The 13,078-nt window shown below is 45.1% G+C and overlaps 1 protein-coding gene across 3 annotated transcripts in view; it reads left to right on the plus strand.

Moving 5' to 3' along the window:
- The window catches only part of LOC124550226 (solute carrier organic anion transporter family member 74D-like), a 137,705-nt gene that overhangs the window by 22,833 nt on the left and 101,794 nt on the right, over positions 1-13,078 (plus strand). For all 3 annotated transcript variants that reach the window (XR_006967720.1, XM_047125296.1, XM_047125297.1), the window contains exon 4: positions 12,509-12,739. Coding sequence is in view for 2 of the 3 variants with exons in the window: in XM_047125296.1 (XP_046981252.1) it covers positions 12,509-12,739 (231 nt within the window). In the remaining variant the exon portion in view is untranslated. The remainder of the gene's footprint in view (positions 1-12,508; positions 12,740-13,078) is intronic.

Consider the following 13,078-nt stretch of genomic DNA (forward strand, 5'->3'; position numbering starts at 1 on the left):
CACACTGCATCCATCACTGTCAAAACCATAATAAACGAAGTTTACAGCATGAAAACTTGACATGAGAATTATAGTCATGGTCTATTAAGTAAATAAAAAATTCTTTTATTAAAATTTCTCCCTCTACATATATAAACTGAAGTCCTCGGCTCGTTACTTTTTCAATATCCAGTATAGCCAAAGGAGCTACTGTAGATGTTTTGATGCAGTCTTCGTATTCCCGGGATCAACATCTTGCCAGGACAGATATCGATAACTGGAAAAAATCGTTGACATTCTCGAACTCCAGGATGGATGATATACACTCCTGGAAATGGAAAAAAGAACACATTGACACCGGTGTGTCAGACCAACCATACTTGCTCCGGACACTGCGAGAGGGCTGTACAAGCAATGATCACACGCACGGCACAGCGGACACACCAGGAACCGCGGTGTTGGCCGTCGAATGGCGCTAGCTGCGCAGCATTTGTGCACCGCCGCCGTCAGTGTCAGCCAGTTTGCCGTGGCATACGGAGCTCCATCGCAGTCTTTAACACTGGTAGCATGCCGCGACAGCGTGGACGTGAACTGTATGTGCAGTTGACGGACTTTGAGCGAGGGCGTATAGTGGGCATGCGGGAGGCCGGGTGGACGTACCGCCGAATTGCTCAACACGTGGGGCGTGAGGTCTCCACAGTACATCGATGTTGTCGCCAGTGGTCCGCGGAAGGTGCACGTGCCCGTCGACCTGGGACCGGACCGCAGCGACGCACGGATGCACGCCAAGACCGTAGGATCCTACGCAGTGCCGTAGGGGACCGCACCGCCACTTCCCAGCAAATTAGGGACACCGTTGCTCCTGGGGTATCGGCGAGGACCATTCGCAACCGTCTCCATGAAGCTGGGCTACGGTCCCGCACACCGTTAGGCCGTCTTCCGCTCACGCCCCAACATCGTGCAGCCCGCCTCCAGTGGTGTCGCGACAGGCGTGAATGGAGGGACGAATGGAGACGTGTCGTCTTCAGCGATGAGAGTCGCTTCTGCCTTGGTGCCAATGATGGTCGTATGCGTGTTTGGCGCCGTGCAGGTGAGCGCCACAATCAGGACTGCATACGACCGAGGCACACAGGGCCAACACCCGGCATCATGGTGTGGGGAGCGATCTCCTACACTGGCCGTACACCACTGGTGATCGTCGAGGGGACATTGAATAGTGCACGGTACATCCAAACCGTCATCGAACCCATCGTTCTACCATTCCTAGACCGGCAAGGGAACTTGCTGTTCCAACAGGACGATGCACGTCCGCATGTATCCCGTGCCACCCAACGTGCTCTAGAAGGTGTAAGTCAACTACCCTGGCCAGCAAGATCTCCGGATCTGTCCCCCATTGAGCATGTTTGGGACTGGATGAAGCGTCGTCTCACGCGGTCTGCACGTCCAGCACGAACGCTGGTCCAACTGAGGCGCCAGGTGGAAATGGCATGGCAAACCGTTCCACAGGACTACATCCAGCATCTCTACGATCGTCTCCATGGGAGAATAGCAGCCTGCATTGCTGCGAAAGGTGGATATACACTGTACTAGTGCCGACATTGTGCATGCTCTGTTGCCTGTGTCTATGTGCCTGTGGTTCTGTCAGTGTGATCATGTGATGTATCTGACCCCAGGAATGTGTCAATAAAGTTTCCCCTTCCTGGGACAATGAATTCACGGTGTTCTTATTTCAATTTCCAGGAGTGTATGTGTATATACACATCAAAAAAAGTTTTGCATCACCCCGGTTCCCAGAATTCCTGAAGAGAGACGTTGACGACATAGTATCACAGACACAGTCCCTTAGACATTTCAGAGATGTTACTAAACCCGCCCAAAGATGTAAACAACCATGCATGAGCAGCGTCTATTAGACGGAGAGGGTCCGACAGCCGATCAGTTCCAGTCATTCCACCAGGAAAGAGGTTGACGGCTTGTGTTGGTTGTAGTTCAACCATGCCTAGACGGTCAGTACCGCGGTTCGATCGCGTCCGCATTGTTACTTTGTGCCAGGAAGGGCTCTCAACAAGGGAACTGTCCAGGCGTCTAAGAGTGAACCAAAGCGATGTTGTTCGGACTTGGAGGAGATACAGAGAGACAGGAACTGTCGATGACATGCCTCTCTCAGGCCGCCCAAGGGCTACTACTGCAGTAGGTGGATGACCGCTACCTACAGATTGTGGCTCGGAGGAACACTGACAGCAACGCCACCATGTTGAATAATGCTTTTCGCGCAGTCACAGGACATCGTGTTACGACTCAAACTGTGCGCAGTAGGCAGCACGATGCGCAGCTTCACTCCTGAGGTCCATGGCGAGATCCATCTTTGCAACCACGACACCATTCAGCGCGGTACAGATGGTCCCAACAACATGCCGAATGACCACTCAGGATTGCATCACATTCTCTTCACCGATGAGTGTCGTATATGCCTTCAACCAGACAATCGTCGAAGACATGTTTGGAGGCAACCCGGTGAGGCTCAACGCCTTAGACACGCTGTCCAGCGAGTGCAGCAAGGTGGAGGTTCGCTGCTGTTTTGGGGTGGCATTATGTGGGGCCGACGTACGCCGCTGGTGGTCATGGAAGGCGCCGTAACATCTCTACGAAAGGCGAATGCCATCCTCCGACCGATAGTGCAACCATATCGGCAGCGTATTGGCAAGGCATTCATCTTAAAGGTCGACAATTTGCGACCCCATCGTGCACATCTTGTGATTGACTTCGTGATAACGACATCGCTCGACTAGAGTGACCAGCATGTTCTCTAGACTTGAAACCTGTCGAACATGCCTGGGATAGATTGAAAAGGGCTGTTTATGGAAGACGTGACGCGCCAACCACTCTGAGGGATCTACGCCGAATCGCCGTTGAGAAGTGGGACAATCTTGATCAACAGTGCCCTGTTGAACTTGTGGGTAGTATGCCAGACGAATACAGGCATACATCAATGCATGAGGACGTGCTACTGGGTATTAGAGGTACCGGTGTGTACAGCAATCTGGACCACCACTTCTGAAGGTCTCGCTGTGTGGTGATGCAACATGCACTGTGTCGTTTTCTTGAGCAATAAGAAGGGCGGATATGATGTTTATGTTGATCTCCATACCAATTTTCTGTACAGGTTCCGGAACTCTCGGAACCAAGGTGGTGCAAAATATGTTAGAAAAAGTGAAAAACATTTTTGGATGTGTATTATTGAACCCTCAGTGCGCGAGTCATAATCGGACGCGTATTGTTCTGAGTACACGGAATTACCTCTTCATAACAATGTTCTAAATTCATGACTCTTTTTGCATGAAGTTTTGATCCAAGAAAAGATTTACAACGGAACCTTACCATACCTTGAAAGCATTTTCTTACTTTAAGCAACGGAGAGAATTATGGGAATAATGTTTATTTGAGTGAAATGTATGCAGTTACTTCTAGTATCTTGCCCGCCAGGTCAGCCGAGCGCGTTAAATCACTACTTTCGAGTAACAGGGAGGTGAACCTATACCTGTTCGAATCCATCTCGCGGATTAACGACGAGGCTGACTAGCCGGCCAACCCGCATGTGTTATTTGGGCCCTTTTTCCACATCCAACCAGGTGAATAGCGGGCTGGAAACCACGTCTCGTCTCAGATATATGTTCCGGAGAGATCTAGAAAATGTTCTCACACTTGAAAATATTCAGAGATGACGAAAGTCATTGGATAGCGATACGCAAAGAAACAAATGACGGTAGTATCGCGTACGCAAGGTATAAAGGGACAGTGCATTGGCGGAGCTGTCATTTGGTCTCAGGTGATTCGTGTGGAAATGTTTCCGACGCCATGACCGCCCGACGGAAATTAACAGATTCTGAACACCGAATGATAGTTGGTTCTAGACGCATGGGACCTTCCATTTCGGAAATCGTTAGGGAATTCAACATTCCGAGATCCACATTGTCAAGGGTGCGCCGAGAACACCAAATTTCAGTCATTACCGTCACTATGGGCAACCCAATGGCCGACGGCCTTCACTTAACGATCGAGAGCAGGGGCGTTTGCATAGAGTTACCAGTGCTAACAGAGAAGCAGCAGTGCTTGGAAAATCGCAGAAATTAATGTGGGACGGACGAAAGTATCAGTTACGACAGCGCGGCGAAATTTGGCATTGATGGGTGAAACCTGGTAGCGAAGGGAAAGCAGGATTCGGTAACGATTGTGGACGGGGCCGTAATCAATTACTATTGGTTGCCTTTTATAGTTACACGCATTTATTTTTAAAACAGAAATTCCGGACTCAACAATAAATAAAAAAATGTTGTTTTTGTTGTGGTCTTCAGTCCTGAGACTGGTTCGATGCAGCTCTCCATGCTACTCTATCCTGTGCAAGCTCCTTCATCTCCCAGTACCTACTGCAACCTACATCCTTCTGTATCTGCTTAGTGTATTCATCTCTTGGTCTCCCTCTACGATTTTTACCCTCCACGCTGCCCTCCAATACTAAATTGGTGATCCCTTGATGCCTCAGAACATGTCCTACCAACCGATCCTTCCTTCTGGTCAAGTTGTGCCACAAACTTCTCTTCTTCCCAATCCTATTCAATACTTACCCATTAGTTATGTGATCTACCCATCTAATCTTCAGCATTCTTCTGTAGCACCACATTTCGAAAGCTTCTATTCTCTTCTTGTCCAAACTATTTATCGTCCATGTTTCACTTCCATACATGACTACACTCCATACAAATACTTTCAGAAATGACTTCCTGACACTTAAATCTATACTCGATGTTAACAAATTTCTCTTCTTCAGAAACGCTTTCCTTGCCATTGCCAGTATACATTTTATATCCTCTCTACTTCGACCATCATCAGTTGTTTTGCTCCCCAAATAGCAAAACTCCTTTACTACTTTAAGTGTCTCATTTCCTAATCTAATTCCCTCAGCATCACCCGACTTAATTAGACTACATTCCATTATCCTTGTTTTGCTTTTGTTGATGTTCATCTTATATCCTCCTTTCAAGACACTGTCCATTCCATTCAACTGCTCTTCCAAGTCCTTTGCTGTCTCTGACAGAATTACAATGTCATCGGCGAACCTCAAAGTTTTTATTTCTTCTCCATGAATTTTAATACCTACTCCGAATTTTTCTTTTGTTTCCTTTACTGCTTGCTCAATATACAGATTGAACAACATCGGGGAGAGGCTACAACCCCGTCTTACTCCCTTCCCAACCACTGCTTCCCTTTCATGTCCCTCGACTCTTATAACTGCCATCTGGTTTCAGTACAAATTGTAAATAGCCTGTCGCTCCCTGTATTTTACCCCTGCCACCTTTAGAATTTGAAAGAGAGTATTCCAGTCAACATTGTCAAAAGCTTTCTCTAAGTCTACAAATGCTAGAAACGTAGGTTTGCCTTTTCTTAATCTTTCTTCTATGATAAGTCGTAAGGTCAGTATTGCCTCACGTGTTCCAGTGTTTCTACGGAATCCAAACTGATCTTCCCCGAGGTTGGCTTCTACTAGTTTTTCCATTCGTCTGTAAAGAATTCGTGTTAGCATTTTTCAGCTGTGACTTATTAAACTGATAGTTCGGTAATTTTCACATCTGTCAACACCTGCTTTCTTTGGGATAGGAATTATTATATTCTTCTTGAAGTCTGAGGGTATTTCGCCTGTTTAATACATCTTGCTCACCAGATGGTAGAGTTTTGTCAGGGCTGGCTCTGCCAAGGCCGTCAGAAGTTCCAATGGAATGTTGTCTACTCCGGGGGCCTTGTTTCGACTCAGGTCTTTCAGTGCTCTGTCAAACTTTTCACACGCAGTATCATATCTCCCATTTCATCTTCATCTACATCCTCTTCCATTTCCACAATATTGTCCTCAAGTACATAGCCCTTGTATAGACCCTCTATATACTCCTTCTACCTTTCTGCTTTCCCTTCTTTGCTTGGAACTGGGTTTCCATCTGAGCTCTTGATATTCATACAAGTCGTTCTCTTATCTCCAAAGGTCTCCTTTATTTTCCTGTAGGCAGTATCTATCTTACCCCTAGTGAGATAGGCCTCTACATCCTTACATTTGTCCTCTAGCCATCCCTGCTTAGCCATTTTGCACTTCCTGTCGATCTCATTTTTGAGACGTTTTTATTCCTTTTTGCCTGCTTCATTTACTGCATTTTTATATTTTCTCCTTTCATCAATTAAATTCAATATTTCCTCTGTTACCCAAGGATTTCTACTAGCCCTCGTCTTTTTACCTACTTGATCCTCTGCTGCCTTCGCTACCTCATCCCTCAGAGCTACCCATTCTTCTTCTACAGGAAGCAATCACAGGAAGCAATTACTTCCATAAAATATATAGGATTATGAGTATAGAGCGATGTGAAGTGGAAAGAGTACATAAAATCAGTCGCAAGTAAGGTAGAAGCCAGACTAAGATTCATTGGAAGTATTATCAGGAAAGGCAACCTGTCATCAAAGGAAGTAGCTAACAAAGCAAGCTGTACGTATTACTATCTTCTACTGTATTTCTTTCCCCCATACCTGTCAATTGTTCCCTTATGCTCTCCCTCAAACTCTGTACAACCTCTGGTTCATTCAGTTTATCCAGGTCCCATCTCCTTAAATTCCCACCTTTTTGCAGTTTCTTCAGTTTTAATCTACAGGTCATAACCAATAGATTGTGGTCAGAGTCCACATCTGCCCCTGGAAATGTCTTACAATTTAAAACCTGGTTCCTAAATCTCTGTCTTACCATTATATAATCTATCTGATACCTTTTAGTATCTCCTGGGTTCTTCTATGTATACAACCTTCTTTCATGATTCTTAAACCAAGTGTTAGCTATGATTATGTTGTGCTCTGTGCAAAATTCTACCAGGCGGCTTCCTCTTTCATTTCTTAGCCCCAATCTATATTCACCTACTATGTTTCCTTCTCTCCCTTTTCCTACACTCGAATTCCAGTCACCCATGACTATTAAATTTTCGTCTCCCTTCACAATCTGAATAATTTCTTTTATTTCATCATACATTTCTTCAATTTCTTCATCTGCAGAGCTAGTTGGCGTATAAACTTGTACTACTGTAGTAGGTGTGGGCTTCGTATCTATCTTGGCCACAATAATGCATTCACTATGCTGTTTGTAGCAGCTTACCAGCATTCCTATTTTCCTATTCATTATTAAACCTACTCCTGCATTACCCCTATTTGATTTTGTGTTTATAACCCTGTAGTCACCTGACCAGAAGTCTTGCTCCTCCTGCCACCGAACTTCACTAATTCCCACTATATCTAACTTCAACCTATCTATTTCCCTTTTTAAATTTTTTAACCTACCTGCCCGATTAAGGGATCTGACATTCCACGCTCCGATCCGTAGAACGCCAGTTTTCTTTCTCCTGATAACGACATCCTCTTGAGTAGTCCCCGCCCGGAGATCCGAATGGGGGACTATTTTACCTCCGGAATATTTTACCCAAGAGGACGCCATCATCATTTAATCATGCAGTAAAGCTGCATGCCCTCGGGAAAAATTACGGCTGTAGTTTCCCCTTGCTTTCAGCCGTTCGCAGTACCAGCACAGCAAGGCCGTTTTGGTTATTGTTACAAGGCCAGATCAGTCAATCATCCAGCCTGTTGCCCTTGCAACTACTGAAAAGGCTGCTGCCCCTCTTCAGGAACCACACGTTTGTCTGGCCTCTCAACAGATACCCCTCCGTTGTGGTTGCACCTACGGTACGGCTATCTGTATCGCTGAGGCACGCAAGCCTCCCCAGCAACGGCAAGGTCCATGGTTCATGGGGAAAAAATACCACACGTTATTAATGGAAGAATAAACAACTTTGTAAATAATAGTGTTTCCAGTGCGTTACAATTTAGCAAATCACCATAAAATACAGATACAGATAATATTTATAAAAACAAGCCACCGTAATCACGGCTGAAGGCCTTACACGCCAAGAATGGCAATAAGTTAAGGATGTTTAAGATATCGCTGCAATTACAACTTACAGGTATTGAAATATAAAAAAGTAAGTGGCCAAAAACACTGCAGAAGGTATCAGACGCCAGGAATGGCAGTAAGTAATGTTTTTAAACTTACTGCTAAAACACAAATATCGAGTTATTTTTTAAAGCAAATAACCACAATCACGGCTGAAGGTCTTACACGCCAGGAACGGCAATTATATAAAAAAAATTAGAAACCTGCTGTAAAACAGCAAATACAAGCAAAGATTAATTAAAAGAAACAAGTAACTGACCACTAAACAGGCGAAATAAGATGATGGGAACCTTGTATCACAACCCTTACACTGCTAGATTTATTCCAGAAGGTGACCGGAACTATTAACAAGACATACATTACCTTTAATGTAGGCATTACAAAGTATGGTAATAAATAATACAATAATAAAACACAAGGACCAGTAACAGAAGGTGCTCTAAGAATCGACCACTGTGAAGGTCCAGTAATAAACACTTTCGCGAGTGATGAGTTAGGCAGCCAAGAGTTGCATCCACTTCACACGATGGTAACTCAGACTTGTAGCCGTCTAAAGAATGACTAATGATAATCTTGCTGAAGCTACATGACGTCCAATAAACCAAATGCAAGAATGGAACAACACACTAAAGACGGAACCGGCGGACTGCACTAAGCCCCCAGAATACTGAGCTTAGAGCGCGCCGAACGAGAAAGGAATCACTACCACCAGAGTAGAAGAATCACAAACGGCCTACAATCAAGAAAGCTGCCAAAACTACACACCTTACCGGACAGCAGCGGCAAGGTGAGGAAACGTACACTACCGTAACATACATTAACCCCCAGGGAAGGTAACTGGGGCATTAGGGGCCACCAAGCAGGTTCAAATGGCTCTGAGCACTATGGGACTCAACATCTGAGGTCATAAGTCCCCTAGAACTTAGAACTACTTAAACCTAACTAACCTAAGGACATCACACACATCCATGCCCGAGGCAGGATTCGAACCTGCGACCGTAGCGGCCGCGCGGCTCCAGACTGTAGCGCCAGAACCGCTCGGCCACTCCGGCCGGCCACCAGGCAGGAAAAACACCGTTGGTTGAACTTAACAAATTGTAACAAGCTGAACGCAGTAAATAGTAATAAGAATTTGAGGAAAGATAGTCAAATCCTCTTTCCTAAAGCCCTCCACTCGCTGCTCTTCGCCTCGGCGATACTACGAACAGCAACACGAACCCAAGTCACTGGAGAATCGCGAGATGTCACAATGGTGGAGGTTTCTCTACTTGAAATGAAATGCATTCATCTTAAAGCGTGCTGGATCCGGTTTACGACGAGGTCGTGCACGCTCGTGACCACAGCGCTTCCATCCGGCAGTCCACGTGCGGACCTGGCTCCTCCTGAGTCCCCAACCGAACTGCCACACTCACACGACATGGAAAAAAAACGACGTCGCCCCAGAGATAGGGCAACAGTTACTACTTATGGATAACCGCCGCTGCTGCCACTACCGGACAGGCAACGCTTGCGAAACGAGTGGCGCCAGTCAAGACGAGAAGAAGACGAACAAAATCCTGCACTGGCAACAGTTCTGTGGTTGTGGACGGCTACAGAGGCAACTTGCCTCATTTTTTTCTCCAGGGGACTTACAAAGACTTGTTGAGTGCATTCCACGTCGAGTTGGTGCACTGCGCCGCCCATACCCAAAGTCCGTCCTAGGGGGAGTGGTGGTCTTAGGATGGCTTCCAGCCACCACGTGCTACTAACGTTGCCTCAACCAACACAACAATGCCGACCCTATGGAAGAAACGGGACGAGGCAAAAGTAGAAGAATAAGTTACTTCTAGCACTTTCATGATCTGATATTGACAACGTACATACGCCCCACCGTTTAGGTGAAGCACTTGCTTCTAATGTTTGTAGCTCCACATCATAACCTAATACCCCTCTGCACTAGACCTGAAATACAAATAACCAACGGAATCTCATCGTTTATCACATCACCAGCAGCCAGTCCCGAAGTTTTCACTTTGCCACTTTTCTTCCAATTAGTAAAAGATGGAAAGATGTACCAAGAGGTTTTCGTTGACTGCAGCATTGAAAAAAGTTTATATTCATTGCAACTGTGCCTCGTATTGACTAACATTCCTGCTGAGGACAGAAGAAGAATGAGTGTTTAAGTTAAATACAGAGTGCAGAACCCATACAAGGTAGAGCAAATAGTAGAATCTTCAAACGTTAATTCATCGGTAACACGGAAACGTAAATAAATCATGTAAGCTATGTTTAATTATTACGAATTGATCCAGAATCATGAGTACAGGAAAGAGTGCTCCACGTGGGACGCAAGGCAACCAAATAAGAATGGATTGACCTAATAATAATTATAGAACCATTAGAAAATCCTCGAATCGTTTAAATAGACTTGAGTATATTGAGCATGCATACTATTCGGATGGTTTAATGAAACCTGATGGTGTAACATATGCTTGGAAAACAGGCTGCTAACTGAACAACGAACGTTACGTCTGAACAGATCTAAAACGCATTAAAAGCTGAGGCTCCTTCAAAGAAATATTACACGAAGCTGTCAGAATGCTAGCAGCAATCTCACCATATTCTTGTAACTGTTTAAGTGAGAATAAGTAACAGAAGCAACTGCAAAGTTACTACATCAGTTGTCCATAGCAACTTTGAAGTTACTGCATCAGTTTTTCATAGTAAAAACGTGCAACCAACAACTGGAGCCGTTCGCGGAACGTCACCCGGGAACACTAAAAGGAACAAACTACCATGCTTTATGTCGTTCAAACGAGATACTCAGACCACGCGGCCGCGCTGGCTTACTATTCGCTCACACCTGTACTCGCCAAAGTACCTCTCGGGCGACATTCCATTTTCCAGCTAGTCAATGATTGTAACATCTTCGGCAATCGATCATTTGGTACAAAATATCTTTGCAATTTGCTTGTGAATCATTATACGTGCCAGAAAGGGTAATTTTGAAATTTGACATTCTGACAAGCAGCTTTCAAATGTTACACCCAAATCCTCACATGATGTGGTGATTTAAAGATGTTCACCGTTTATTTCATAATCTGATACTATCTGATTCTTTACGTTGTTATGGATGGTATTAACTCTTCTTTGTTAGTTTACTTGTAGCCTCTTCTTCAGTGAGAATATATTCGCAACGTTTTGCGAATAGTTCGTACCATCAAACCAGATTGAGTCTTTGCCATCTATTATTGTTTTACTTGGAACGTGCTTATCCCTACGACAGGTTGCAACATCTTGTAACTTTAACCGCATATGTTCAACGTTTGTGAGATGTCCACTAATTGTTCTCAGTCTGTCCTTCAAAAAATTTGATAGTGGCACTCTATTAGTTCGACCAAATTCAAATACCATCCTAGCTTTCTTGGACATTTGTTGTTTTGGTGACCGTTGTTCCTGCAAAAACAGTATGCTCGCTAATCCATCACTCATTGGTGATACTCTCGAAAAGATCGCCCCTGTCTGTAACTAAGAAGCCTGAAACATTACTTTCTGTGAATGTTATCGGCGTAGTAGTGCTTGGCAGTTTTATTAGACGATGTTTTCACTGTTGCTTTGCAGTAGTATTTATTCTTACCACTGGTAACGAAGTACAGTTTTCCCAGTCGATAATGGGCAGCATGAAGTCACTACCTACTATTACTATGTTCACGGGGTATATCCTTGCGGTTGAGTTTATACTACGTCCGACGAGTCAGAATCTGGTAGAAGATAGAAACCACAGATTATTAATCCAATTCCATCGACTCTTTTTACTCTTATCCGTTTTAGTTCACAGTCGGATCCATTTCGGATCTCGCTAGACCTAACACTTCTGCTTGCAGCTATAACCTCTCCCTACCGACTTTACTTTTGCTATAATATGCTGACAAATCCATTCTGTACATTTCAAACATCATCCAAGTTAGTATAAAAAAATATTTTTCCTCGACAGTATTTTCGTTTTTGGTGGTGTGTGGTCTACAAATCTAAGCAACCTTACGACACTTATTGCACAATTCTTGCGTTACACGTTTTTTAGGTTATTTTGCTTGACGTACATAAAGTGGCGTAGATCAGTTCACACGACTCTTTTTTCATCCATTCACCCTTTGCGTCAGTACCTGTCATCTTCTCTTCTCTCTGTTCTTCGCTTATAGCCTCCCTCTCTCTATTACTTCCTCTTTGGTTCTACCATCCTTTCTCGCTGCTTTAGCCTCTCGTCTTTCATTGCTTGTGAGCATGTTTGCGCGCGCGCGCGTATGTGTGTGCGTGTGTGTATGTGTGTGTGTGTGTGTGTGTGTGTGTGTGTGTGTGTGTGTGTGTGTGTGTGTGTGCGTGTGGCTGTGTGTGTGTGAGAGAGAGAGAGAGTATGTGTGTGTATGTGTGTGTCTCTGAGTTTCTAATCGCCCCTGTTTCTGCATTCCTGTTTCTCATAATCTGGTTTCTGGCAGAGTGTGTAGGTTCCAGTTGCGCTGTCGGTTGCAGGTGTGATCTTGGCGGCTTTCGAGGTGTCCATGTTGGTGTGCACGGTAGTGCTGAACTACCTGGGCAGCCGCGGGTACAAGCCGCGCTGGGTAGCCGCGGGTGCGGCGGTGCTCGGCATCGCCTGCTTCTCGAGACTTGTCCTCTACCTGGCCCTGGGGCCAGGCCAACGAGCACTCGCCCTCACCAGGGAACACGGCGTGCTGGAGGACCACCTGTCTACCAACAGCACTGGTGAACTCATCCACGTCTCTCTCACATCACGAAAGTCCATATAGTGCTGTACTAAATTTGACGTTACGCTTTGATATCATGATATGCACTACACTGTATATGTACTCGCGAAATCTTTAGTTTCAGCTGACTTAAGAATATTTCGAATTCTTCAACCTCCTTTCATGGGCTCAGCACACACTTTGGCATAACGGCGCTATTACCTCACAGCAGCGGTGAAACATTTCATTCCAGCCGATGACATTGGGGTCTTTACATTGGCCGTTATGGTCACAGGTGCCAAGCATTCGGTAACTGTGAGTTTTTATAGACTCTTCCGCTAAGATAATGTCACATGGT

The sequence above is a fragment of the Schistocerca americana genome, chromosome 1, assembly GCF_021461395.2.
Source record: "Schistocerca americana isolate TAMUIC-IGC-003095 chromosome 1, iqSchAmer2.1, whole genome shotgun sequence".
NCBI lineage: Eukaryota > Metazoa > Arthropoda > Insecta > Orthoptera > Acrididae > Schistocerca > Schistocerca americana.